Source organism: Myotis nattereri (genome assembly GCF_964212035.1).
Source record: "Myotis nattereri genome assembly, chromosome: 5".
Taxonomy (NCBI): Eukaryota; Metazoa; Chordata; class Mammalia; order Chiroptera; family Vespertilionidae; genus Myotis; species Myotis nattereri.
In genome coordinates this window covers 4,398,604-4,425,660 of record NC_138080.1, presented here as the reverse complement: position 1 = coordinate 4,425,660, position 27,057 = coordinate 4,398,604, and the positions used below count along the sequence as shown (strand labels likewise).

Sequence of the window (27,057 nt, the reverse complement as noted above, 5' to 3'; positions counted from 1 at the left end):
TTACTATATCCAAACAACCTTCATTTCTGAATGGAACACAGTTCTATGTAGGTCCCTGGGTGCTGTGTACTGGCGGTCGGAGCTGCGGGGGGAATGGGAGAGAATGGCCGTCTAGTGGAATTTCGCGCAGAACATTCCTGTCTGTTACACAGATCGACAGTAGTTCAAGGTGGCACCGCCTATTCATTGCCTCTTCACTGGGAAAATGAAAAAGCTGAGGCTGAAGAAACACCTAAAGGGTAGATGACAGTCTGCCACCGCAGCGGGAGCGTGTAAACATCATCTAACCCTGACAGTGCATGACATGCAGATGCTAACAAGGAACAGGTCAGGGAAACTGGGACTGACGTGACTGAGTCCAGCGGCCAGTGAGGGCCCGGCCAGTCAGAGCTGGGGAAGCACGTCCTGGCCTTCGCTCATCGCTGGCGTCTAACTGGCCCGCAGCGCGGAGCCGGCCCGGCGGGCTCCGTTAAAGTCCGCCTAAAGCAGGCCCCGCCCCGCCCGCGCAGGCCCCGCCTCCCGCCTAAAGCAGGCCCCGCCCCGCCTGCGCAGGCCCCGCCTCCCGCCTAAAGCTGGACCCGCCTCCCGCCGAAAGCAGGACCCGCCTAAACCAGGCTCCGCCTCCCGCCTAAGGCAGGCCCCGCCCCGCCCGCGCAGGACCGCCCCCCGCGCAGGCGCTGCCCTCCCGCCACGCCCTGCCACGCCCCTGCTGCTCTGCGGGCGCTGCCGCCTTCACTGCGGCGCCGGGTCGCCCGGATGACGTCACGGGCTGCGGGCGTTGCCATTGGCCCATTTCAATAGTCGCGGGCTACTTGAACTGCTCGAACAGCCGCCGCTCCGCGGGCAGCTCGCTTGGTCTCAGGGGGTCGCTGGCCCTGCACCCCGGCCGTGCCTGCGCTTTCGCAGCTCTCGGCTCTGGGCGATCCCGGCGGGCGGCGGGCGAGCGGGCCGGGCTGCGGCGGGCGCCCACGGCGGGAGCGTCCTCAGCGCGGCCGGTCGGCGGGAGCGAGTGCACGCTGCTTGGCGCCGCCGGCGGACCCCGCCGCGGCCTCGGAGCAGGGATGTTGGGCTCCTCTGCGGCCCGCGAGGCGGGCTCGGCGCCGCTCACCTTGCAGCAGACGGCGCCCCACGAGGACCAGGAGAACATCAACCCCGAGAAGGCGTCTCCCGCCCAGCAGCCCCGCACCCGGGCCCGGCTGGCGGTCCTCAAGGCCGGGAACCAGCGGGCCCCGGCGCCGCCGCAGAGGCCCAAGACGCGGCGGGTAAAGACGAGCGTGGTTCTGCTCGGGGCTGGGCGGGGAGAGGGGCGAGAGGGCGCGCTGGGCTTGGGGGGACGCGCTGGGCTTGGGGGGACGCGCTGGGCTTGGAGGGAGCTCGCTGGGCTTGGGGGGCTCGCTGGGTTTGGGGGAGCGCGCTGGGCTTGGGGGGAGCTCGCTGGGATTGGGGGAACACGCTGGGCTTGGGGGAGGTCTGGTCGGCGGCCCCGATCCCTGGTTTCTGGCGCGTTGGGATGCCACCGGGAGGTTCTCCATTGCCCTCCGGCCGCACTGCATGTGCCGCCCGTCTGCTCTGCTCTCTGTCGGGCTGTTTCTCTGCAGATAATGGGGTCAAACCAAGCCCTGCCGCATGCGTGGGCTTCGCCCGCCACCACGCCTCGCTCTTAGCTTTTAAACCCTAGGACCTCCTGCCCCCTCCCCCTCCCCCTCCCGCCAATAGAGGGAAGTCAGGAGGTCACCTCTACTTCAGGAAAGGATATAAAAAGACTTTGTTTTTGGTAAATGCCGCCATTTTCCCGGATTTGCGCTGTTGCTCCACCCCGGGGTGAACGTGGTGCACCATGTTTTTGCCGTCTCTTTCCTAAGCTTGTCATCTTTTGGGCCCTCCGCCCCTCTTGTGGCCTTGACTGGTTTTTCATATTTCCGCTCAGTAAGACTCGCTCTCACCTTTGTAGCCGTGCCTGTGGCCCACTGAACCACCCCTTCTTTTCCTCGACTACCCCCACCTCCCCGCCTGGATTTTGGCCCCAGAAGTGTCTTTTCCTGATGGAGTAGCTGGGGATACAAGCCGGGGCCCCCACAGGGGAAGAAGGCCAGCCTCCCTTCCATAAGCCCGAAGCCCTCACTGGCTTCTCTTTAGGCTGCACCTCTGAAGGACCTTCCTGTCAACGATGAGCGCGGCATTGTGCCTCCCTGGAAGGCACACAGCAAGCAGCCCGCCTTCACCATCCATGTGGATGAGCCGGAAGAGACCCAGAAGAGCCCAGGCGAACCTCAAGAAACAGAGTGCGAAGATGTGCTGGCCTTGAATTCCGCTATGGCTTTACCTGAACCCAGAAAACCGCTGGTCCCTCTTGATTATCCAATGGATGACAGTTTGGGTAAGTTTTAGCGAACCTCCGGGTCAAATCGGTGTCATCCTAACTGCTAAGTAGGTCGGGTCAGTGACATTTGCATGGTAAGGCATTATCTCATCTCATCCTGACTACACAGTGAGTTAGGTTTAATGTCACGGTTTAGAAAGGGCGTGACTTATCGCAGACCTCACAGCTCATACGTGACCCAGTGGCCCAGAGACCCGGATCCAGATTGGGTGCTCCTTCCAGCACACTGCCAGCCTCGGCAGTTTGACTGGATCTCCACCCCTGGTTTTCATCGGACCCTGGAGATGCTCCCGGGGTGGGGAGAATAGATTTCAGCTCTGTTCGTTCCAAAGACTCCCGCGGTGCCTTCCACTCCAGAGAGGGCTGTGTGAGCGTGCAGCTTGACCTGCCCTGACACCTAACAGCTCTGCCGGCTTTAAAATGTTGTTTCTGTGAGACCAGTCTGAGCCATCCTCTGGCACCAGAGAGGAACGCTGTCCTGTGAGTCGGTCGAGGCACAGGTATTTGTCCGTAACCCCTGTAAGGAGAGGAGCAGATCTAGGCAGCTGTGCCCACAGTGGACTGCTTCTGTACCGTGGGGCTGTTGAGTCACTGGACAGCTCACTAAATCCAAACTCGTTTCACTTTTTTTTAAATATATTTTATTGATTTTTTACAGAGAGGAAGGGAGAGGGATAGAGAGTCAGAAACATCGATGAGAGAGAAACATCGCCCAGCTGCCTCCTGCACACCCCCCACTGGGGATATGCCCGCAACCAAGGTACATGCCCTTGACCGAAATTGAACCTGGGACCCTTCAGGCCAACGCTCTATCCACTGAGCCAAACCTGTTAGGGCAAACTCGTTTCACTTTTAGTTCTGCTGGTGAGAGATGGTCAGGAAAGTCCTTTGGGATTAAAATAATTTATGTGGCCCTAGCCGGTTTGGCTCAATGAATAGAGCGTCGATCTCCAGATTGAAGGGTCCCAGGTTCAATTCCTGGTCAGAACACATGCCAGGGTTGCAGGCTCGATCCCCAGTGGGGGGCATGCAGGAAGCAGCCGATCAACGATTCTCTCTCATCATTGATGTTTCTCTCTCTCTCTCTCTCTCCCTCTCCCTTCCTCTCTGAAATCAATAAAAAGAATTTTAAGAAAAAAAATTATATGTTTTTATCTAAAATTTGCAATAAATTTTAACCTCACAGTGAACCTTGAAGTGAAAACAATAATAGATGATATTCTTTGCTTCAAAAGATAATTTAAAATTGCAAAAGATGAATCACTTGTTGAACGTAGTGTTGGCCCTGCTTCTGGCAATTGCCTAGATTCTTCTTCAAATACATCAGACTTGGGGGGTCTGCAAATTCTTAGAGCAAATCCTGTGTGTTATCTTAGAACTTGGGTTTTAATCCTGTCCTAATGGAACCACCGTGCCACTGTCTCGAAGATGAGTGATACTCTAACATAATACCTGATCCTCATACTTATGCTCCTGTGATTGGCCTATCAGTATTTTTTCTTGTTAAGTAAATTCATTCTAAAGCTAAGTGGACAGGTACTAAAACCAGAGTGAAGTAGGCTGTATACTTTGTCCTCGGTGAAATAATTGCTTTGGTAGTGTGGACTCCTATAAAGGCAATCACTTTTGGCAATTAAATAGAAAATTAAACGAGGGCCCTAGCCAGTTTGGTTCAGTGGATAGAACATCAGCCTGCAGACTAAAGGGTTCAGGTTTGATTCCGGTCAAAGACACATGCTCCATTTGTAGGCGCAATCTCCAGTAGGGGGCGTGCAGGAGGCAGCCAATCAATTATTCTCTCTCATCATTGATGTTTCAATCTCTCTCTCCCTCTCCCTTCCTCTCTGAAATAAATGAAAATGTAACCAAAGAAAATTGAACGAGGAACTTAATCGTACTTTTGAATTCTCCCAGAGTCGCCACACGCTATGGACGTGTCCATTGTGTTGGAAGAGGAGAGGCCAGTGAGTGTTACTGAAGTCCCAGACTACCACGAGGACATTCACACGTACCTCAGGGAGATGGAGGTAAGGCCGCAGGACCCACTTCCATCCTGTTGTTTACTCAGTGGGTGAGATGGCGTTGAGGGCGTTTGTGAGCGTTGTTAACTGCCCGTGCTGTACCCCAATGCTGTACTTGGGCTTCTAGCATTTTCTAGCTGCTTTGCTAACGTAGAGTAATCCAACTGCATTACCACTATGCTAAGTGACTCTCTCCACAGATTAAATGTAAGCCTAAAGCGGGCTACATGAAGAAGCAGCCGGACATCAACAACAGCATGAGGGCCATCCTCGTGGACTGGTTAGTGGAAGTCGGAGAAGAGTACAAGCTACAGAATGAGACCCTGCACTTGGCTGTGAACTACATCGACAGGTTCCTTTCCTCCATGTCTGTGCTGAGAGGGAAACTTCAGCTGGTGGGCACTGCTGCCATGCTGCTAGCCTCGTAAGTCAGCCTGGTTCGTTCGGCTCACAGGGATCGGTACCTTTCTGCGTAGGGAACTAACCCGATTTTAACAGTGTGACAACGTTACACAAGGCAGAGTCGGTGACTACTTCCGTGGTGACAGGTGTGGGTGAGACTTGCCTCATTTAGGACATTACTTTTCCGGATCTGGGCCCCAGGGTCCCTTGTTGAATGAACTTGTGGACTGGCTACATTTGAATACCAGATTACAAAGTTTTAAAGTGTGGTCCCTTCCCTTCAAAAGTGCTTTCCAGCATATGAGCAAACTCTCATTAAGACATGAAAACTAAATTTTAAAGCTAAAAGATAAAATGTTTATTTTTCTAAGGAAGTTTCCTAAATTTTCAGTTACCTGGTGTCCTTGAGCATTGCTCCTGTCTTGGGAAGTCTCATGCTTCTCATTTATTTCTTTTGACTGCACTGGGAGAAAGATCTTAAAAGTCCTTCATTGATCTGGGTCTTCTAATTAGCATTTACCCAGTCTCCACAAAAACAGGCAATTGGATTCGTTCTGTGTGATCTGCTATAGCAGCGGTTCTCAACGTGTGGGTCGTGACCCCTTTGGGGGTCGAACGACCCTTTCACAGGGGTCGCCTAAGACCATCGGAAAACACACAGATAATTACATATTGCTTTTGTGGTTAATCACTGCTTTAATTATGTTCAATTTGTAACAATGAAATTGGGGGACACTGCAACATGAGGAACTAACTGTATTAAAGGGTGGCGGCATTAGGAAGGTTGAGAACCGCTGTGCTAGAGGGAATTTCAGAATTGGGATATTCACGCTTGCTTCTCTTTTAGGACTGATTTACTTAAAACTTTTTTCCTTGTAGAAAGTTTGAAGAAATATACCCCCCAGAGGTAGCAGAGTTTGTGTACATTACAGATGACACCTACACCAAGAAGCAGGTTCTGCGAATGGAGCACCTCGTTCTGAAAGTCCTTTCTTTTGACTTAGCGGCACCAACTGTCAATCAGTTCCTCACCCAGTACTTCCTGCACCAGCAGCCTTCCAACTGCAAGGTTGAAAGCTTAGCGATGGTAAGTTCATTTTGTTGATGCAAGATTGTTAGGTCACAATTAGGGACAAGCCCTGGTTTTATTATGCAGCTCTGGTCAAGGGATTTAATATTCCAGGGACAGATTCATGCTGGAGTATGGAAGAAAGACTACCATTGGCAAAAGATAATAGAAATAAAGTCTTGGGAAATGGTAGCCAGAAGATTATTTTTAAAGTTATTAAAAGTGCTCTGGCTGGGTGTCTCAGGGGCTTGGATCTCGTCCCGAACACCAAAACACCAAAAGGTTGGGGGTTCAATTCCCAGCCAGGGCACACACTTGTTTTGAGTTTGATCCCGTCGGGGCACATATGGAATACAACCGATTGATGTTTCTCTCACATAGATGTTTATCTCTCTCCCTTCCTCTCTAAAATATATAGTATATTTTATTTGGGTGGGGATTATAAAAAGTTATTAAGAGGAAAGAGGAAGAGAATGGAAAACACTAAGATAGTGAATGTATCTAAAAGACGAGGCGATGGGAATTTTTTTCCCTGTGGTTGCTCTACAACCAGTCTTGAGGGGAAAATAGGTCAGAAGGCAGAGATGTGAGGTTTGAATTCTAGAGCTCTTCTGACTATAAAGCGTATTACTTTTCATTCCAGTTTCTGGGAGAGTTAAGTTTGATAGATGCTGACCCCTACCTTAAGTACTTGCCATCAGTTATTGCCGGAGCGGCCTTTCATCTAGCACTCTACACAGTCACAGGACAAAGCTGGGTATGTATCACACACCTACCTTGGGTCTTAACCGCTTTTGCCATTAACTGACTGACCTGGGAAACTGTTGAAGTTTAGGCGTGTTTGTTAGGTAGAAAGCTGTGTTGTTGCTTGGATTTCAAAGGTGTGCTGAAAGCATTGCCCCCAACCTGCTGCAGGGAAAGTAGTCGAACTTGACCCAAGTCAGCATAAAAGTGTTGCAGTGCTGGCTTAGAACACTGGTAGACCTGTCAGGTGCCGTTAGTACTGAAACGGAACTCCAGCTCAGTGCCAGCTGTTAACTTGTGTTGCTCCTGAAATCAACTCCGCGGTGTTCCGCTCCCTCTGCAGCCTGAGTCTCTGGCACAGAAGACTGGCTACACCCTGGAGAGTCTGAAGCCCTGCCTCCTGGACCTGCACCAGACCTACCTCAGAGCGCCGCAGCACGCGCAGCAGTCCGTCAGGGAAAAGTACAAGCACTCCAAGTAAGACGTGACATTCAATCAATGATGAGAATCACTGATCAGCCGCCTCCAGCACACCCCCTACTGGGGATTGAGCCTGCAATCCAGGCATGTGCCCTTGACCAGAATCGAGCCCAGGACCCTTCAGTCCATAGGCCAACACTATCCACTGAGCCAAACCTTGTTGTTAATCCTCACCAGAGGATATTTTTTCCATGGTTTTTAGAGAGTCAAGGGAGGGGAGAGATGGAGAGACATTGATGTGAGACACATTGACCGGTTGCCTCCCCCAGGGGCCAGGACTGAGCCTATTACTGAGGCGCATGCACTTAACTGGAATGAACCCGTGACCCTTCCGAGCAGCCAACGCTCTATCCAGAGCAGCCGGCTAGGGCAACAGGACTTAAAGGAGCTGGCTTTCCCAGGGCCGTATGGTTCCGAGATCCATGACGTTTGACCTTTATGAAAGGGTCCTCAAATTGGGCACAGCCTCCTTAGGGGCTGTGTCTGTCCTGTATTTGAGGGAGAAGAGGGAAGGGGCATGTGTGTGTTTTGTAATCATTTGCTTACTCAGGTAGAAGTAGCATTTTTTAGTTCCTAGTATATTCCTTCACTCAGTGAACGTTTACTAAAAATGGATTTTTCCCTGCTTACAGGTACCATGGTGTTTCTCTCCTCATCCCACCAGAGACACTACATGTGTAACAGTGAAAGACTTTGTTTTCTAAGAGTTAAATCAACGTATATGTGTACAGTTTTTAAAGTTTTAATTTTACAATCATTTCTGAATACAGAAGTTATGGTCAAGTACAAATTATGGTCTCTATTCCTTTTTAATGGTTTTAATTTGTATATCTTTTGTACATGTACTAGCGTATCTTAGATATGTGGCTGATTATGAGTGGTTTTGTTTAAGTATTAATGATGCCAGCTGTGAGGATAATAAGAATAAGAATTAATAAATTGATCTGGAAAACTTAGTTTGTAAGTCAATTTTAATTTGAGGTGAAAATTTGACTTCAGGGTTTCACCGAAAAGTTAATTTCTCCGATGGGGACTGGAAAGGGTTCTCCTGAAATTTAAAAGACTTCAACTACCTTATAGTTTCGGGAAAACAGACAGTAGTTCTGACACTCACTTTCCTGAGCATCCAACCAGTTGCTGGCTCGCATAACCCAGGTGTCGGGAGTGGATCTGCTTGCTGACCAGTCGTGGTCCTTGGTGCACGCCAGGGAAGGCCCTCCACTCCTCGCTCACCTGGACACAGCTGAAGTGGCAGTTACTTAAAACCTGCTAAGTTTTCCAGAAGGTTTGTCAAGAGCATAATGTAAAAACGAAGGAAGTGACTAGATTTTATAATGGATTTGTGAATAAAAAACGTTCCAGGTTGCTAGCACTTAAATAAATATCCTTTTAATAGTTCTGTACACAGATACAACCACGTGAGCTTTAATTTGCAGTTCTCTTCTTTCTCCTCTTTTTCACTGGTGCTGTACTTGGTGCTTTTTCTTGTTTTGCACTGATGGTCTGTGTTCTGTGAATAAAGTCAATTAAGAGTTTCCGAACGGCACTAGTACTAGAAGTTGCTTCACCCCACTGTGCACAAAAACAGGCCTGCCTTTTCCCGGCAGGATATAACACCTGCTGACTATGACAGTAAAATAGTGACTCTGAAAGGCATCCAAACAATTCTACAGAATTAGGTCCTAATGTTTATAGACTTCAGGTTAAGAAACCAAAGAACAGCCAGATTTCTAATGAGAAAGAGACATCTCTTTGTTTACAGTAGAGAAAAAAACAAACAAGCCAGAAACCGTTACCTTATTTTCTTCGGATTCTTGTCTGGTTCTAAAATGACGGTTTCTTCCTCTTCACTGTCTGACAGCACAATAGGGGCCTCTTTAAGAAAATGTTCAGGAAGCAATGTGAGCACAGGCACAGACGATGGTTAGCACTTCTGAGCAATACGTTGTTTTTAAACTAAGGTATGTACATTGTTTATTTACTGAGAAACAAAAAAATTAGTAACTCACTGTATTGGGAAGGTCTGGAAGCAAACCCTCAGTATCTCTGAAGTGGGCCTGTAATCTCTTTAAAAGTTTCCAAATTGGCTTCCACAGCAGCAATTCTGAAACGTCCATACAACTAGAGCCCGGGCTACTCTGGGTGCGGGCTGCCAGGCCTGCTTGGTTCTTTCCTTCCCTTAGGTAACTTCTTGGAGCTTTGAAACAGTATGTGCTTGATTCCCCAAACGTGTTCAAGTACATCACCATTCAGTACATTCATAATAGAAAAGTTAGGTGTGTGTGTGTGTGTATCATCTTGTAGAACCAATTTAGAAACAAGATGCCATCAAAGTGCCCGTGCCACTCTGTAAGGTACCACAATTTATCTTAGAATTTGCTAATTTTAGAGATCTAAATTTTTCATTTCTCCCTATTATAAACACTGTAAAGGAAATACCTAGAAACATAGTTGTGTCAAAAGGTATTTATACATCCCCCAAAATACTGCCAAACCCCTCCATAAATATTGTTCCAATTTACATTCCAAGACATAGTCTATGAAGAACCCACTTTCCCATACAACCTTGCCAATGCTGGTATTTTTAATACTGCCCAATACAGCAGTCCAAAAATGCTCTCATCCTTTTGCTTTGAATTCATTTCCTTCATTACTACCAGGGTTGGCATATGTAACTGGCCATTTATATGTGAGAATTACTTTGTAGTTTCTCCTGAGCCTTCATTAATGATATATAATGTGAATTATCCCTTTTCCCAGTTGGTTGTTGGTTATCAGGTCTTTATGTTTTGAGTTTTCAGTTAGTTTCTCACTTTGTTTATATGCTTTCAAAGGGCTTTACCTGCTCTGTCCTCCAAACTGTCTTAGGTCCACTTTTATCATTCAGTTGAAAATATTACTCTTGAAGCTAGCAATTGAATATTCTAGCAGTTAGTCTTATTAATCTTAGAAAAACAGTTCACAAATATATAAAGGGACATATGAAAGGATGCTCACTGTTGCACTGAAACAGTATATCAATAAGGGAATAACTAAACCAACTAGTAACATTCAACATTATAGAATTCTATGCAGCATTAAAGACTGGCTGATGTATATGTAATTACATGGAGTCTAAAGCTTCATTTATGGTCTCACTGTGGAAGCAGCTTATATGCTGAAATTATATCCTATATAATAAAAGGTTAATATGCAAATTGACCAGATGGCAGAACTGGTTGCTATGATGCGCACTAACCACCAGGGGGCAGACGCTCAACACACGAGGAGTGCCGCCCAGCCAGAAGCCGGGCTCATGGCTGGCAAGTGCAGCAGCGGTGGCAGGAGCCTCTTCCGCCTCTGCAGCAGCACTAAAGATGTCCAACTGCCGGCTTAGGGAGTGGGCCTAAGCCATCAGCTGGACATCCCCCGAGGGCTCCCGGACTGCAAGAGGGCACAGGCCAGACTGAGGGACCCTCCCCAAGTGCACGAATTTTGTGCATCGGGCCTCTAGTAGTAAATATCTGGACCAAGCTCTGGAAGAGTGATGCCGAACAGTGACCCGTGGGACAGTGAATAAAGGTCTCATCAATGGGAATGTTTTTCTACAAAACCCCAGCAAGCTCAGTCATGCTCACAGGCACTAAATTCCTGAAAGGCAGGCCGGCCTGTGCATCACAGACGCCGTAAGTGCATCCTTTAGTTCCCTGCCCACCTAATACCTAGATCCTTCCTCATATGATTTGTTTTTACTATATGAACAACAACTCATGTTTATTTTCTAGTGCGGGCCAAGCATGAAGTTGGTTTTCTTCTTTTTTAAAAAATATATTTTATTGATTTTTTACAGAGAGGAAGGGAGAGGGATAGAGAGAAACATCCATGAGAGAGAAACATCGATCAGCTGCCTCCTGCACACTCCCTACTGGGGATGTGCCCGCAACCAAGGTACATGCCCTTAACCAGAATCAAACCTGGGACCCTTGAGTCCGCAGGCTGACGCTCTATCCACTGAGCCAAACTGGTTAGGGCTGAAGTTGGTTTTCTTGAAAGAAGAAACAATTTCTCCAGTTCTACGTATTTCAGAATGCAAGAAACACCTAGGACTACACGTTTTCCAGGTAATCCTAGGATTTTGTACCAATGTAGGAGCCAGGATTAAGTGTTCCAGGTCAAAGGCACGTACCTGGGTTCCAAATTCGATCCTCAGCCCCAGTTGGTGCAGGAAGCAACCAATCGATGTGTCTCTTTCACATCTACGTCTCTGTCTCTCTCTCCCTCCCTTCCTTCCACTCTAAAAATCAATGGAAAAAATATCCTCAGGTGAGGATTAACAAAAAAATAAGTGAAATTTAGAATTCAGTTCCTCGGTCACACAGCCAACATTTCAGTGCTCAACAGCTGCGTGTGGGTGGCTAGTGGACCTGTTATATTAGACGGTGTAGATGTAGGACATTCTGGTCCTGTAGAAAGTTCTATCTGAATGCACTCTTACGTTACAGGCTTTACGTTTCACTCTAAAAACTACAAAGAAAAATTAGCATGCAGGAATAAGATCTTTAAGAAACCTCCTTAAAAGTGGCCCAGATCGGTACACATAAAAGAGAACAAAACATTAAAAATGCAACTACATTTACATACCAAAGAGCTACCACTACTCCACAAACATAAGCACATTCTTTTAGAAAAGAATTGGAGTTAATGCAGTTAGCTTCAACAGTTTAGTTGAAATTCAGTTCCTCTAAAAACAGGAACTGCTAATCCTATACTAATAAAAGAGAAAAATGGTAATTGGCGTACGACCGATACCTTTTTCATTGGCTAATCAGTGAGATATGCAAATTAACTGCCAACTAAGATTGGCAGTTAACCGCCAAAAAAGATGGCGGCTAATTTGCATATTGCAGGCAGGATGGTACAGCGCCAGCAGAGAGCGGGTAGGGGGCGTGAGTGTCAGCGGTCGCCCGGGACCCGATCCGGCCGGCAAACCCGGACGCGAGCCAGAGGGGCGGCTGCGGCGTGAGTGCCGGTGGTCGCCCGGGACCCAATCACGCGGGCCTGCGGGGTGGCTGCAGCGGTCGCCCGGGACCCGATCCGGCCGGCAGACCCGGACGCGGGCCGGCGGGGCGGCTGCGGTGTCCGCCCCACTCACGCCGCCAACCCACGAGAGCGGGTTGGGGGTGTGAGTGCCAGCGGTTGCCCGGACCCAATTAGGCCGGCAGACCTGGACGCGAGCCGGCGGAGCGGCTGCGGTGTCTGCCCCACTCACGCCGCCAACCCTGGGCAAGGGGCTGATCAGGCGATCGGAGGGTGATGGGGGTCTACGCCTCTGGCCAAGGCATCAGGCCTGGGAAAGGGGCAGAGCCAGCAATCGGAGGGGTTTGGGGGTCCCCTGCCCAGGCCTGACGCCTGGGCCAGAGGCATCAGGCCTGGGCTGGGGGCAGAACCAGTGATGGGGGAAATGAGGGTTCCCTGCCCGGGCCTGAAGCCTCTGTCAGAGGCATCAGGCCTGGGCAAGGGGCCGATCCTGCGATTGGAGGGTGATGGGGATCAACGCCTGAGGGCTCCCAGTATGTGAGAGGGGGCAGGCTGGGCTGAGGGACACTCCCCCCCACACACACACACACCCAGTGCACGAATTTCGTGCACCGGGCCCCTAGTATAAAAATAAATCCCTATCTTAGTGGTACTAATCTATAAATAGGGACAGATTCTATTCACATATGACTACATATATAATTTACATGTCTACATAATATCTATAATAAAAGGGTAATATGCTAATTAGCCCTGACATCATTCTGGACAAAGCCAGGGTCATAGGGACACCTGGGTCCTGGAGGGAAGCCTGGGTCCTGGATGCCTGCTGGCAACCGGAGCAAAGCCGGTGCCAGCAGCCGGGGGAAGGCAGGCCTACCCTTGCAGGATTTTCATGCATTGGGCCTCTAGTCTACCATAAAGTACACCCACCTTGGCTTCCAGTATTGGAGACTTCCATTCCCACGTCCGTCCTCACACCATCGAGAATGATGGCTTCATCGCTGCCACCTTCATCCTCATCTTCCTTCTCAGAGTCTTCAAGGTCACCCCAGGAGTTCTCCACTCCTTCTCCAATCTGGGCAGTACCAGGAGTCCAGAGCACAGGTTTAGAAACACTTAACAGTTAAAGAAAGTTTTCTTCTTAAGACAGAAGTGTGCCTCAAAGTCTCAGGAGAAGAAATTTACTAGTAGCTATACTATGGGTGGCTGAACAATGAAGAAAAAGCGTAACTCAAGATTGTTACGGACATAATGGTGAGGAACATCAAGAGACGGGCTCTGAACATGTTAGTTGTACACTAATAAATTTGGTGAATGTAGAAAAAATTCAAGAACAATGTGTAGAGTGCTTGACCATGCCATTGAGATTAAAGACTAATTTTTCAAAAGAAAATGAAATGCTATGAATTGGTTCGTTAGAGAATTTTCTGGATTTTGTAGGATAGCTGAAGAGAAGGCGGACCTTAGACCATCAACTTACTGACTCTTCACTATCTGGTATCTTAAATGTTTTTTTTAACAAAGTACAGTGTTTCAGAGAAATGTCAGTATGTACCCCTTCCACAGCCTAAGAAGGCCGCAGTGGAATGAATCTTGTTGCTACTGGAAAAGCAAACCCCAGCACCCAGGAAAGATACACGTCTGGAGGAGGATCCGCTGCAGTAAGGACTTCTTCTGCTTTCTCCTCGACGTCAGAGGTGTCAACAGGGGCCTTTTCCATTCTAAATGCTGTTATCCTTTGTTTTGCTATAGACTCTGCAAAGCCAAACTTTCCACCTTCTTTCCTGTGTGTGGTATTGGGGGGGGGGGGGGGGCGGGGAGGAAAGAGGTGGGGGTGGATGGTAGATAAATGAAAAGACAAAAAAGGAAAACAGTTAACTATTTTACCCTTTGGTGAGAAATATTGGAAGAGTTATTTGAGTAACTTAACCTCACAATTTATTATGCCTATCAAGAGACATAATACAAGTTCCTATAATTACCATGTATTAAACCATGTGCTGGGCACTTGCCAAGGGCTTAAAGTAAGTTATTTTCTAATCCTCAAACCAGCATACAGGCCGGCATTAACCTCCTGTGTTGTAGAAGACCCGATGCTGGCTACAGGTCCTGTGTAATGTCACATGGGGAGAAGATGGGAACCAACCCAGTGTGTGTCCTTTCAGTTAATTTGCGTTACCAGATTCTTTTTCCTAAGAACATGTTAATTTTTTTGAAGAAAAATATTACATGGCTTTTCAATACAGATTGTTTAAGCTGGAATACAATACAACGAACAGTTCGATCAACTTTCAAAAAACATACTCAGTTGAGTATATTCAACTGAGATTAACAGATAAGGAAAGTGTGTGGTTACCCCTGTGCAAGAAGGATCCTTAACAGAAAAATCTATAAAAAGACCACTTGGTCCTAACAAAATTAAACTTACCGAACTTTCTGGTCATTCTCCAAAGCCTTCTGGATTAGCTCTGTGATTTCCGCTACTTTCACACCAGCTATTTTACTGCATCTCAAAACCTGTTCATAAAAATGAGCTGTTATTTAAAGACAACTAACCAAATAGCTTTCTCTAAGAAAACCAAGAACGAGATTAGTTTTTCTAACTTTACAACCTAAGCCTGCCTTTGTTTCCAAATATAAAAATAATGAAATGTAGACATAAAATAAAGCAAGTTGTGAGTTGTTTTAGAATATTTGAAGGACTCTCACATTAAGAAAACAGACCCAGAAACATTTCCGCGGCACTAACAGAGCCCGGAGAGGCCATTCGGCCTGCACACGTGCGCGCTGCACGGACTGCCTGTGAGCGAGCCACGGCACCAGGCCGCAGAGCATGCCTGGAGCTTTCAGAAGGCAAGGTTCTCGGGCGTCGGGGCCCAATGGATGTGTCTCTGGAGATAGGGAGCCGGGAATGCAGTGATGAGAAAACTTACATGCACTGCACACTTACCGTACGCTACAGTGCCACACACCTACTGACCTTTATATTCTTCTACCCTTAGGGGTCACTAGGAACTTACTCCCTATGTTACAGATGAAGAAGCGGAGGCATGAAGACAGGAAATCATTCGCCAAGGCCAGGCTAACGCAGAGCTGGAGCTCCCACCAAGCAGACGGTGCTCCAGCACCTGCACCTACGGTACCTGGCAATCTCTTTTCTAAAAGCCCGTGGGAATCTGAGAGGGAGCTGGGTTTGAGAACTGCTTATTATACCCAAATTCTAAAAGTACTTTACTTTTAACCCAATTCCCATTTGTGACACTTTTTTAAATAGAAATATGAACCTCTTTCCTTCCTGGAAAGTACGGTGTACCTAGAGGGTGAGACTCTGGAGGCCATACGTGGGCGCAGAGGGAAGGGGGACGGTAACTAGTCTCATCAGGTGATGACAGTACTGAAACCGATTCCAACACACCTGAGGAGGAATCACTGGAAATGCCCTTGTTGGATTTTAGTTAAAAAATAAATAAGAACAAGCTTCCAGAGGGGACGCTAACCACAGCACTCACTTGCTCGTTCAGCAGCATTATCCCACCGCTGGACTGGATGGTACAAATCTCCCGGTGCTTGTTCACGGCAATCACCAGCAAGCCATCCATGACACGCTCCTCGCGCTCGCTGGGGTCCACCAACAAAAACGCTCTGAAAGGAAGGTTAAATGGACCTGAACAAATCATGTCGATGTTAAGATAATGGACACTTTTTAAAGATGGCATTAATAAAGTCAACACAGTAAAGGCCTACGCCTGTGAATTTGAGTCACTTTAATGGGAAAAGATACAAGAGCATGTCTGTTTTTATGAATCCAAAATAATGCTATGTGTATATTGCTAGCTATCCCAGTAAAATCAAGTTCATAATAGTTTTTTATTTAAATAATATACAATCAAAATCTAATGTGATCACTTGGATTAAGTAACTTGTGCCTCATTAGTAAAACTTGACATTTGGTTAATCTTAGAGTCTCCTTAATGGCCTGTGCTCTGGATGTCTTCCAGGTTCTGGGAATGGCTCACCTAGACACTATTTCTGTATGTCTGATGGTCGCCTCAGTCACCTGTTTGCTGAGCCCTTCAAATGTGGTGAGTCCAAGCTAAGTGCACAACACTGGAGTTCGAAGATTTAGTAGAAATAAAATGTATTTCATGAACAAATTTAAGATAATGATTACGTATTAAAATAAGGTAATACCTTAGATATATTAAGTAAAATTAAATATATAAAAATTAAATTTACCTACTTTTACGTTTTCAATGTCTGGGAAAATGCATACATGACTCACGTATTTCTGCTTGAAGGTGCCGGTCCATTTCCCTCTAATGAAATTCTACACTACAATGACTGAAAGCTTAAAGCTTTCCTCTGGTTCTCATTCATGAAACTGTTAAAATATGTATACCTCCCTTTGTTTCTCAAAGATATAAGGCCCAGGCTTTCATATGAAGGCTCCGGCATGGCCCCAGGCCCCCAGGTTTGCTGCCGTGGGAGGAACCAGCAGGGATTGTGAGGAAACTGGGAGCAGAAGGAGCCGGCTTTCCCAGGCGAGAACCATTTCCCGTGCCTGCTCCTAGAATGACGCCACTGAACGTGTCCCAAAGTCCTGCTTCCGTTAATCCTGATTCTCCCCCCACTCCCCCAAATCAGAGCTGAGCATACAATTCTCTAAACACCTGCACATCTCCAGGAAACAGAAGCATTTACCACGTGGTAGTAAACTCATAAATCTATGATACGCCATGAAAAGAAGAATGTCTCTTCTATGGAGAAAGCTCTTTGTCAACTACAGCTCTTATAAGGAAGGGCTAAAGTGAGAAATGCACAGTTCTCCCTGGACTGGGAGGTGCTGTAGCATGAAGGAGGGCTGGCTCACTTGCCCACAGCACACTCCCCAGCCGCGCTGCTCACTTCGGCCCACGCAAGGAGACTCACCCCTGCTGGAAGAAGGCAAAGCTGACGCAGATGGGCATGTGGTGGATGCTCAGCGGGACGGGGTCCCGCTCTTCCGGAGTGTACTGTTCGAAAATAAGTCATGAACATACAAAAATCATCCGGTGCATCAAACAGTCAAATAAAAAATGAACTTCCCTCAATCCTCAATGAGCACTTAAATAACCTTTTACAATTACCTATCTGCCTTTGTTGCTCATGTTCCTTCAAACTTTATGCATTTGTCAAAAAGCTGTATTGAGGTATACTTTACATACCATAAGTACACTCATCGGAAGGATAGGATTCACGCTTTAGTACATTTTTAATGCATTTACATTTATGCAACCATCACCACAATCCAGTTAACATTTCCATGACCACCTTCCCCCCGCAACCTTCCTTGAGCTTGTTCGCAGTCAATTCTCACTCCCAGCCCCACGCAACCATCACTCTACTTTCTGTCTCTATAAATCCGCCTTTTCTGGGCATTCCCTATAAGTGGAATCAAACAAGTTTTAGTTTCGCATCCGCCTCCTTTCAGCTTAGCATGTTTCACCCACCCTGTGGTATGTACCATCAGCAGCTTGGTGCTCTCTACTGCTGAATTGTAGTCCATGGTACGGACAGACCACATTCTGTTTCTCCGTTCTCCAGTGGTAAGCATTTGGTTACCAGTTTTGGGCTATTACAAATATGCTATGAACATTCACATAAAAGTCTTTGAGTGAATGTACACTTTCCTTTCCTTCGAGTAGATTTCTAGGCATGGAATTTCTGGGCTCTATACGTTTACACTTCACTTTTTAAGAAACAGCCAACCTTTTCCATCATGGCTGTACCATTTATATTACCACCAGCAATAACTCTCCAGTTTGTTTTTCTCTTGCTGCATTTAAGATTCTCTGTCTTTTATTTTTGGCATTTTAATTATGTGTCTGGGCATGAATCTGTTTGGGTTCCTCTTGCTGGGGTTCTCTGTGCCTCCTGCACTTGTGTGGCTTTTTCCTTTACCAGGTTAGGGAAGTTTTCTGCCATTATTTCTTCAAACACGTTCTCTATCCCTTTCTGCCTCTTCTGGCACACCTGCTATTCTAATATTGTTATGTTTCACTTTATCCCACAGCTCCCTTAAGCTGTCCTCCTGTTTTTTAATTGTTTTATTCTTTTTGGTTGTGATTGATTTTTTCAACCTTGTTTCTAATTCACTGATTCGATCCTTAGCTTCCCCTAATTTGCTGTGTATTCCTTCCATTGTGTTATTTGTGTTATGTCATTCTTTATTTCCAACTGTTCCTTTTTCATAGTTACTATATCTTTTTTCATGCTGTTGACCATCTTTACCATCATTACCCTCAACTGTTTCAGATAAATTTCTTTTCTCTGCTTCATTGATCTCCTGACAAATTCTCTTGTTCCATTGGGTTGTTTCTTTGTCTCCTTTTGGCTGTTTGTTTGGGTTTGTGACTACGTATGTATTAAGTAGATCTTCTACGCCTCTCAATCTCTAGTGCAGGACAGTGTCAAACACTGATTCTGACTAATTAGATCAGGCAAAGCCTCAAAGCCTCCAGAGATCACCTCTACCTACAGACTGATAGGATTCCAACTTGAATTACCCCCAGGCAATCGTCCTCAGGTGAGAGTTTCCAACAGGGTGGGGCAGTTGCTTCCGCCTGGAGGCTAACTGTTACTTTTAATCTCTTAAGTGGCCTCAGGGCAAGGTGTTTTCCAATAGGGTGGGTCAACTGTTTTCCCCCCAGCAAGGCAGATGTCTGTGTGGGAAAGATGTCCTCTGCTGTGTGAGGGAATGACCCAGCCCAGGAAACTGGGGGTGTCTGCCTTCTGAGCTCTAACCCTGGAGTCCCCAGTCCTGGCTTCTGCTCATACTGCTCCAGTCCACTCTGCCCTCCCTCTGCCGGAGCACAAGGTGGGTGGCTCCACAGGGAATTTTGTGCATTGGCCCTTTAAGAGGGTGCCTGAATTTTCAGCCGTCACTCCCTGGCAGACAGCACCCCACTGCTTTTTACAGCCAGATGTTATGTGGTTACCTTCTCAGTTGTGGCTCTCTGCAGGGGGGTCCAACTTGGGGATTAGATCCCAGAGTTCTCAGTGGCAACCCCCCACAGCTGAGGTAGCTCTCAGGAATCTCAGTTGCTGTCTGTGGGTGCCCAGCCAGCCCTTTTGCGCCTCTGCCCCTCCTATGTCAGTCTCTATGCCAGTGGTTCTCAACCTGGGGGTCGAACGACCCTTTCACAGGGGTCACCTAAATACATCCTGCATATCAGAAATTTACATTACGATTCATAACAGTAGCAAAATTAGTTATGAAGTAGCAACAAAAAATAATTTTATGATTGGGGGTCACCACAACGTAAGGAACTGTATTAAAGGGTCGCGGCATTAGGAAGGTTGAGAACCACTGCTCTATGCGGTCTTCACCTTTGGTCCTCAGGTATTAGGGTTCTCTCCTGCAAGTCTTCCACTGTATTTTAGTTGTAATTCCAGTTTGGTCCTGGGAGCATGTCTGTGCAGCATCCACTTGCCGCCATTTTTAATCCCCCTCTACAGTATTTTTAATTGATACCTTTTTTTTCTACTAATTGCTCTTGTTTTTACTTCTTTATACCATCTCCCTCCTCTAAAAGACCACATCTCCACTGTCCCTACCTCTAAGCCTCTAATGAGTCTGCTCCCCTCCAATGCCTAAGAGCGGCATCATGAATAACTGCTTAGAGAATCTGGGCCTCTGATGCTTCCTTTTATAACTCCAGGACTCAAATCACCACCACATGCACTTTCACTACTCTAGCATGTAATTTACATAAATTAAAATGGACATACTCAACAGTGGTTTTCAAAATGTGGTCCTTGCACCAGCAGCATCAGTATCACCTGGGAGCCGATGGCAGTGCACTGTCCTAGGTTTGGCCGCATCCTCCTGTGAGGGTGGAGCCTAGCAGTAGTCAGAACAAGCCTTACAGGTATTTCTGATGGACTTTGCCACAAAGTAAACACAAGCATCTCACTGTGCTGAGACGCGTGTATTTTTCACACATATGGCCTAAACGAAAAAGAACTACTTCCCCTATGCTCAATGCAAAGAAGTCATCTAGTTCTGTTCTAGAAAGCCAGGCTACGGTGTGCTTTTACTAACAGACACTTTAATAGAGGATATTTAAGAGATTTCAAGGACAATTTTGACGATATGTAGTTTTTGCCTTGCAAACAAATTTTAGAATCTACCTAATTTCCATCCACAGCAAGACCTGACCAACAAGCTGCCTGCACATCGAGGATGTTCCCCACTCACTGAGGGGAGCATGGTTCACACCGTGGGTGCTTACCAGTGTCACTTCATCTCCTTGGACGGACACATCAGGTCTTCGGAAGTGACACAAGGCTACGATGGCAGCAATGCTGGCGGCATCAATAATATTTCCATCATGATTTAATAAATGTAGGTCCACACGTATCTGCCAAACCTGAATGTGGATTTAAAATAAAAATAAATCCTAACTGATCACAACCAGTGGCTATTTAAAAGTAACACTATGTGCCAAATTTTCTCTTGCTGTTAAAACAGGGTTACTTCTTCTCTTGTTATCAATAAAACTATATTTATAAAAATGTTTAAGTCAGACCAACATCTGAAATACCAATAGTTCACCCTCTATGAGTCATCTGACAACAGTAAAATATATGCTCAAAATATACAAACCATTCTACATTTAATACTAAAATTTCCCTAACAAGCCTAATTATATCTTTATTGTGTCTCCTAACTCAAAAACCTCACCCTCTTAGGTATTACTTGATAATATTTATGATAACACTGCAAGTAATGCAAGTAGTAAGTGTCGCATTCAAGCTTGGAATGTGGAAAGGCTAAGGGACTTTTCTGAAGTAAAAATGATGGTCAAAACCCCTAGCTGGTTTGGCTCAGTGGGTACAGCATCGGCCTGAGGACTGAAGGGTCCCGGGTACGATGCCAGTCAAGGGCACATGCCCAGGTTGCCAGCTTGGTCCCCAGTAAAGGACATGCAGGAGGCAGCCGATCAACGATTCTCTCTCATCATGGGTGTTCGCCCTCTTTCCCTCTCCCTTCCTCTTTAAAATCAATAAAAAATATATTTTAAAAAAAAGATGGTCAAAAACCCTAATCAAGATTAAAGCTCTAATACCATCAGGCACCACATAAGATTTCCAATGCCAGCCTGCCACTGACTCACTGTGCGGCCTTTCCAGAGGAAGGACTGAATCTGTTCTTCAGTTCTTCATCCAAAAAGGAAAACATCACCTGCTTCCATCAATGACTTAAATAACGTAAGGAAATAAAAATATATGAAAAACCAGTTCTTTGGCCGGGTGCGCACAGACAGCAACTGAAGTTCCCAAGAGATACCTCAGGTTTGGCAGATACATGTGGACCTACATTTATTAATAAGACATTTTTACACAAATTCAAGATGCTAGTTTCACAATGTTTTTTGTCCCTTCAGAAAGAGATGACACAAAGTTCTAGAGGTGGCACCCAGGAACATTTGAACTAAAGGGAACCAGTATAAAAATAAGTTAACTGAAACTCTGAGAATTAATGTAGAGATACAGGGATCCATGAATCAACAATATTCATCCTAATCAAGAGTTTTGGGCATACTCCCCACCTTTTCACCAGCAACAACACAGAGAGATTCAGTGTCTATGCACTTCGAATTTCTTAGACATCTTTCCAAGAGACGATTCAACTTCACCAAGAGGTCTGACTGCCTATGAGGACAGGAACGGGCTGATGTCATGACATATGACACAGGGCACCAGAACAATACCCGGCCGCCCCGCTCGTCTCTGGTGAAAGCAGCTTAAGGAGGAGATTTAAATACCTGCCAGGTTCAAAGGCCGGGGCAGCCATCTGAGAGAGCTCAAGGTTAAAAAAGAGTATACCTTCTGTTGCCCTATTGAGTTTTGGAGACACAAGTTCACAGGAAACCTGTCCAAGAACTCTGCAAAGACAAAGTACAGATCTGTTGGAGAAATACATTTCCTTCCCAATTAAACAAAATCTAAAACAAATACTAATTAAGTATCACTCTTACTCTGAGTAGTAAGACACTCAGCAGACATATCATTAGAGGCTTTATATTACATATAAAGTATAGTAGTAGAATACAGACAGGAAAAAAGTACATATTGGTGTACCCAAAGAGATACAAGAAAAAAACATCTTATTTACAAAGCTGATTATTCCACAGATCCTTAAAAAAAAAAAAAAAAAAAATCAGTGACCTTACCTTCTCTTTTCTAAAATAAGTATCTATTGATACAAGATACCATGAAAACTTGAGATTTCGTAAGAAAGAATTTTCCTATGGCACCGGTTCACCAACATTATCTGACCGAGGTCCTCACAACTTCCAGACGAATATTAAAAACCGAACTCTCGGGCTCACCAGGGCCATGGAGGCTCGCGGAGGAGAGACGGGACGAAGACACCGGGAGGGTGCATGTATTTGCAGCCAAGAAGAAAGGGCTCAGGAGAAACCAGCCCTGCTGTCACCTGGACCCTGAACTTTTGCCTCCCCAACGTGGGACAATACATCTCTGTCATTTAAGCCACCCAGGTAGTGGCATTTTATGACAGCCTTAGCAAACCAATACACACCTTTAAAAACACTCCAGAAAAAAAAATTAAAAAACCAAAAACCTAATGCTCACATCACTCAGGAAAAACAGGTAAGTAGGCCGTACTTACTGACACGACGGGCAGGAAATAAACTCGGTGCTATCAAGAACTATGTGAGACCCAAGACCTGGCCCGTGTGGCTCAGTGGATAGAGCATCGGCCTGCAGACTGAAGGGTCCCAGGTTCGATTCCCGTCCAGGGCACCCGCCTGGGTTGCGGCCTCCATTCCCTGTGTCGGATGCGCAGGAGGCAGCCGATTCCTGATTCTCTCTCATCACTGATATGTTTCTTTCTCTCTCTCTCTCTCTCTCTCTCCCTCTCCCTTCTCTGAAATCAATAAAAAAATATTTTTAAAAAAAGAACTATGTGATACCCATGCGACAGAAAACATAGTTATGATTAAAAATTGTAAGTGTGACTATAAATAAAAAGCAGATCTCGCACTGAAGGAACTATATTGATTTCTGGCAGCTGAGCAGAGCGCGGTCCGGACTCTCCGGCTGCTCGGAAACCACTGCGTCCGTCACGTTCTTTTGAACGTCCCGCCACCGAGCTTCTCAGGCGAAGGCTGCTACCTGGTCTTCCCGAGCTCCACAACACAGCAGCCATAATCCGCCCCGAACGAGATCCTGATGCTCCTGTAATCGTAGGTCTGCCTGCCGTCCAGCCGCTGAAAGCACAACAGGCATCGTTTTCAGCGGTTCTCAACCTTCTGGCCCTTTAAATACAGCTCCTCATGTTGCGACCCAAACATACAATTATTTTCGCTGCTGCTTCATCACTGTCATGTTGCTACTGTGATGAGTCGTCATGTAAATATCTGATATGCAGGATGGTCTTAGGCGACCCCTGGGAAAGGGTCGTTCCACCGCCAGAGGGGTCGCGACCCACAGGTTGAGAACCGCTGGAGGGAAAGGGGTCTGACCACCCGCGTGGGAAGTGGTCGTTTCCTAGTTCGGAGCCTTGAGAAGGACCCACTGGAGACGGACAAAACCTGGGAGACGGGGCACATCCCCCAGGGGTCCCGGGCCCTGCGGGGACTGGGTCCCACGCGCGGCCCGCAGCTCCCGGCCGCCTACCTTCCTCTCCTCGATGGCGCGGAGGAGGAAGCGGCGCTCGCAGTTTGAAAGCGGTGTCTCCTTCATGCCGCCGGAGCGCGGGACCCACGGGCGCGGGAAGCCGTGGGGAAAAGGGAACCTAAGCCTGGGCACGCGCGTCCCGCTCGCTGGCGGCGCAGGTATTTGACGTCATCAGAGCGGCGCCGGCGCTGGCGTCATCAGGCTCGGCGGCGGGGCGTGCGACAGCCGGCGCGGAGGGGCGCCACTGCGCATGCGCGGAGCGGCGACTGCAAGGGCGGAAGCGACTGTGAGAACCCGCCTGGGCTGCGCGTCTCGGAGTGGAAATAGCTTCTTCTTTTCTCAAAAAGTGTAGGGGCAGGGGGACCCCAAAGTAAGCTCCAGTCGTAGAAGCAAATGTCAGGGCCGCGCTCTCGCCCCGCACCCTTTCCCAGCTCTAGCGGGGCAGGTGACAGGTGTCCCTGCGCCCAGGCGGGGAAGGCGGGGTGGCCGCCGGAGCGCGCGGGGTCCAGCGCGCAGCCCACGCGGCGCAGGAGCTGGCGGAGGCGGAGGGTGGGGAGGGGAGGAGGGGCGCTGGGTGGGACCCCGGAGGCCGAGAGGGCGATGCGAACTGAGAGCGCCCCGCTTCGCAACCAGTGGTGTCGGAACTGCCCGTGGCTGTTACGTCTTCCGGTCGCCCCAGTTATTATTTTAATAATAGTTATTGCTACCTGTTTTTTTGTTTGTTTTTAATATGTTCTTGTTGATTTGAGAGAGAACATCGACGTGGATGGGCTGCCTCCTGCACGCCCCCTGCTGGGGGCTGGAGCCGACTGCCTCCCTGTGCGGTTGGACCCACCCTGGCGGGCTCGCGGGTTATTTTGAACAGATAGACGGACTTTTTTTTTTCTTAATTGATTGTTTTACAGAGAGTTAGAAACATGGATGAGAGAGAAACATCAATCAGCTGCCTCCTGCACACTCCCCACTGGGGATGTGCGGGCAACCAAGGTGCATGCCCTTGGCTGGAATGGAACCTGGGACCCTTCAGTCCGCAGGCCGACGGCTCTATCCACTGAGCCAAACCGGTCAGGGCTGGATAGACAGACTTCTGTGGGCGCAGAGGGACCTTGGTGTGTGGGAGCCGCTCATCATGGGCTTCCGGGGAGGAGCATGGAGCCGTGCTGGTTGGAAGTAGGAGCTCCAGTCGCCTGGGCTCGGATCCAGACTCTGCCCCGGGGGATCTGTGACCCCAGCCGGTTAGCCCAGGGGTTTCCTTGACTCACCTGCGGAGCTGGAGTGGCAGGAGCATTACTGTGAGTGAGAATGCGGGGGGATGTGCCATGCGGAGCAGTGCCTGGCATGGTGTCGGCACTACCACTGAAGTGTTTGCATACTGTTATTTTGTTGCCATTTGCTTCAGGGGTGATAGGCACTGGTCCGCCCACACGGGCTCCATTCCGTTTCTTTGGTCTCTCTTCACACTTTCCCCCCTCTGCTGCGAAGACAGTGTGCTCTCACTCTGTGCCGCTGGCAATTTCCTACGTTATTTGCGAGGGCCTCCTGTGTCCTAAGAATAATTCACGAGCTGGAGGAGCAAGGTGAACAAGATCCTGCTCCTTAAGGAATCTATACTAATAAAAGGGTAATATGCTAATTAGACCGGGAGACCTTCCGGACATCCTTCTGGACAAAGCCATGATGGCGGGCCGAGGCAGAGGCCGTTAGGGGGTGATCAGGCCAGTTGGGGGGAGCAGGTGGAGGGGACAGTTGGAGGTGATCAGGCTGGCAGGCAGAGTGGTTAGGGGCAGTCAGACAGGCAGGTGAGCGGTTAGGAGCCAGCGGTCCTGGATTGCAAGAGGGATCCCAGATGGGAGAGAGTGCAGGTCGGGCTGAGGGACACCCCCCCTCTCCCCCCCAATGCATGAAAACCGCGCACCGGGCCACTAGTGTATGTATGTTCTCTTTGGAGGAGACAAGTAGTAGAAACAAACGAATAAACCAAGTTCCCATGCTAGATGCGGAGAAGGGGATGCTATTTTAATAGGCGTTTTTGCAGGCAGAGCTCACTTTGTAGAGGTGGCATTTGGATTCAGTAAATCCTCCTGAGGAGCAAGCATGACATCACCTGGAGGAGAGGAAACATGTTTCACGAAGGAAAAGCTACTGAGCCAAGACAGACAGGATGCGCTCCACGTGGCCTGGAGACAGGCATTGTCAAGGAGGAGGAGAGTGCACGAAAGTTATGTCCACGTGCTCGATTGACGTTCAAAATAAGCAAGGGGATTGTGGGATACAGGGCATTTCAGTTCTTTAACAACATGCATTCCTATTTATGTTGCATTTTCACAACAGAACTGGCTAAATTCATCATTTAAACCCTTGGGTTCTTTCAGTGCACCCTTAGGTAATTTCTCTTTCCCTTCAGAAATGAAATAGGCCACCCTAGCCAGGGATAGAGCGTCAGCCTGCTGACTGAAGGGTCCCGGGTTGCTTTCCTGTCAAAGGCACATGCCCAGGTTTCCGTTTCAATCCCCAGTAGGGGGCGTGCAGGAGGCAGCAGATCAGTGATTCTCTCTAATCATTGATGTTTCAATCTCCCTCTCCCTCCCTCTCTGAAATCAACACAAATATATATTTTTAAAGAATATATATTTTTACTATGAGATTTGGGGAATGGCCCCTCATAGTCCCAGATTGCAATAAATGTGACTCTTTAATTCAAAATTATATATATATATATATATATATATATATATATATATATATATATTTTTTTTTTTTTAAGTGAAATAGGCCTTTATTGAAACACTGCCCTTTCCTGGGAGGCAGCTGGACTGTAGGTGAATTAAATAATCTTGAGCTTTAGCTTCTGTATCTTTAGGTTGGAAATAATTACTTTGTGTTAAGTGGTCAGAATGAAAGCAACTAATACAATGTTCTAGACACAGTAGCCATTGAAATGTTTCCATCCATTTTTGGCTTTACAAAGCTTCCCATGAAACTGCCCGAACCTCAGTCAGTTTGCTGTCCTGCAATTGCACTTGATTACCTTGCCCTGGCTTTCCTTCCACTTTTGTAGCATTTCCACAGTTCTTTCCTACTTTCACTATTATAATTTTAACACTGTAGCACTTGCCTCTTGTTAAAGTTAATCCAAAGGTGTATAGCCCATCCCCACTCATGTCTACATACCATCAGAAAATAGACTTACTGCCCTGACTGGTTTGGCTCAGTGGATAGAGCGTCGGTCTGCGGACTGAAGGGTCCCAGGTTCG

General features: G+C 47.5%; 2 protein-coding genes across 3 annotated transcripts; one reads left to right on the top strand and one right to left on the bottom strand.

The window, feature by feature from the left end:
- Positions 1–873: 873 nt before the first annotated feature.
- Positions 874–8,508, top strand: CCNA2 (cyclin A2). Its single transcript, XM_081091913.1, has 8 exons — positions 874–1,262; positions 2,137–2,377; positions 4,295–4,407; positions 4,602–4,825; positions 5,683–5,890; positions 6,516–6,629; positions 6,960–7,093; positions 7,729–8,508. Exons 1-8 carry the CDS (start codon positions 1,062–1,064, stop codon positions 7,775–7,777), a joined length of 1,284 nt encoding a protein of 427 aa, XP_080948039.1. The 5' UTR covers positions 874–1,061; the 3' UTR covers positions 7,778–8,508.
- Positions 8,464–23,981, bottom strand: EXOSC9 (exosome component 9). 2 transcript variants are annotated; one of them, XM_081091912.1, is made up of 13 exons: positions 23,804–23,944; positions 23,481–23,519; positions 23,300–23,394; positions 21,925–22,044; positions 21,709–21,811; positions 20,389–20,526; positions 17,045–17,127; positions 15,625–15,757; positions 14,544–14,632; positions 13,753–13,899; positions 13,046–13,230; positions 8,893–8,971; positions 8,464–8,606 (listed from the first exon to the last, which is right to left on the bottom strand). In XM_081091912.1, the coding sequence occupies exons 4-13, from the start codon at positions 21,951–21,953 to the stop codon at positions 8,522–8,524; spliced, it is 1,071 nt and encodes a 356-aa protein (XP_080948038.1). In that variant the 5' UTR covers positions 21,954–22,044; positions 23,300–23,394; positions 23,481–23,519; positions 23,804–23,944; the 3' UTR covers positions 8,464–8,521. The 2 variants fall into 2 exon arrangements, with proteins under 2 accessions (XP_080948038.1, XP_080948037.1); XM_081091911.1 differs by lacking the exon at positions 23,481–23,519 and having other exon boundaries at positions 23,804–23,981.
- Positions 23,982–27,057: the final 3,076 nt, after the last annotated feature.

Coding starts and splice junctions, on each gene's coding strand:
- CCNA2 (XM_081091913.1), top strand. CDS start 1,062: ATGTTGGGCTCCTCTGCGGCCCGCGAGGCGGGCTCGGCGCCGCTCACC. Junction 4,826..5,682: donor GCTGCCATGCTGCTAGCCTC/GTAAGTCAGCCT, acceptor TTTTCCTTGTAG/AAAGTTTGAAGAAATATACC. Junction 5,891..6,515: donor AGGTTGAAAGCTTAGCGATG/GTAAGTTCATTT, acceptor TTTTCATTCCAG/TTTCTGGGAGAGTTAAGTTT.
- EXOSC9 (XM_081091911.1), bottom strand. CDS start 23,869: ATGAAGGAGACACCGCTTTCAAACTGCGAGCGCCGCTTCCTCCTCCGC. Junction 21,812..21,924: donor CCGGCCTTTGAACCTGGCAG/GTATTTAAATCT, acceptor CTGTCCTCATAG/GCAGTCAGACCTCTTGGTGA. Junction 13,900..14,543: donor GAGAATGACCAGAAAGTTCG/GTAAGTTTAATT, acceptor TACCACACACAG/GAAAGAAGGTGGAAAGTTTG.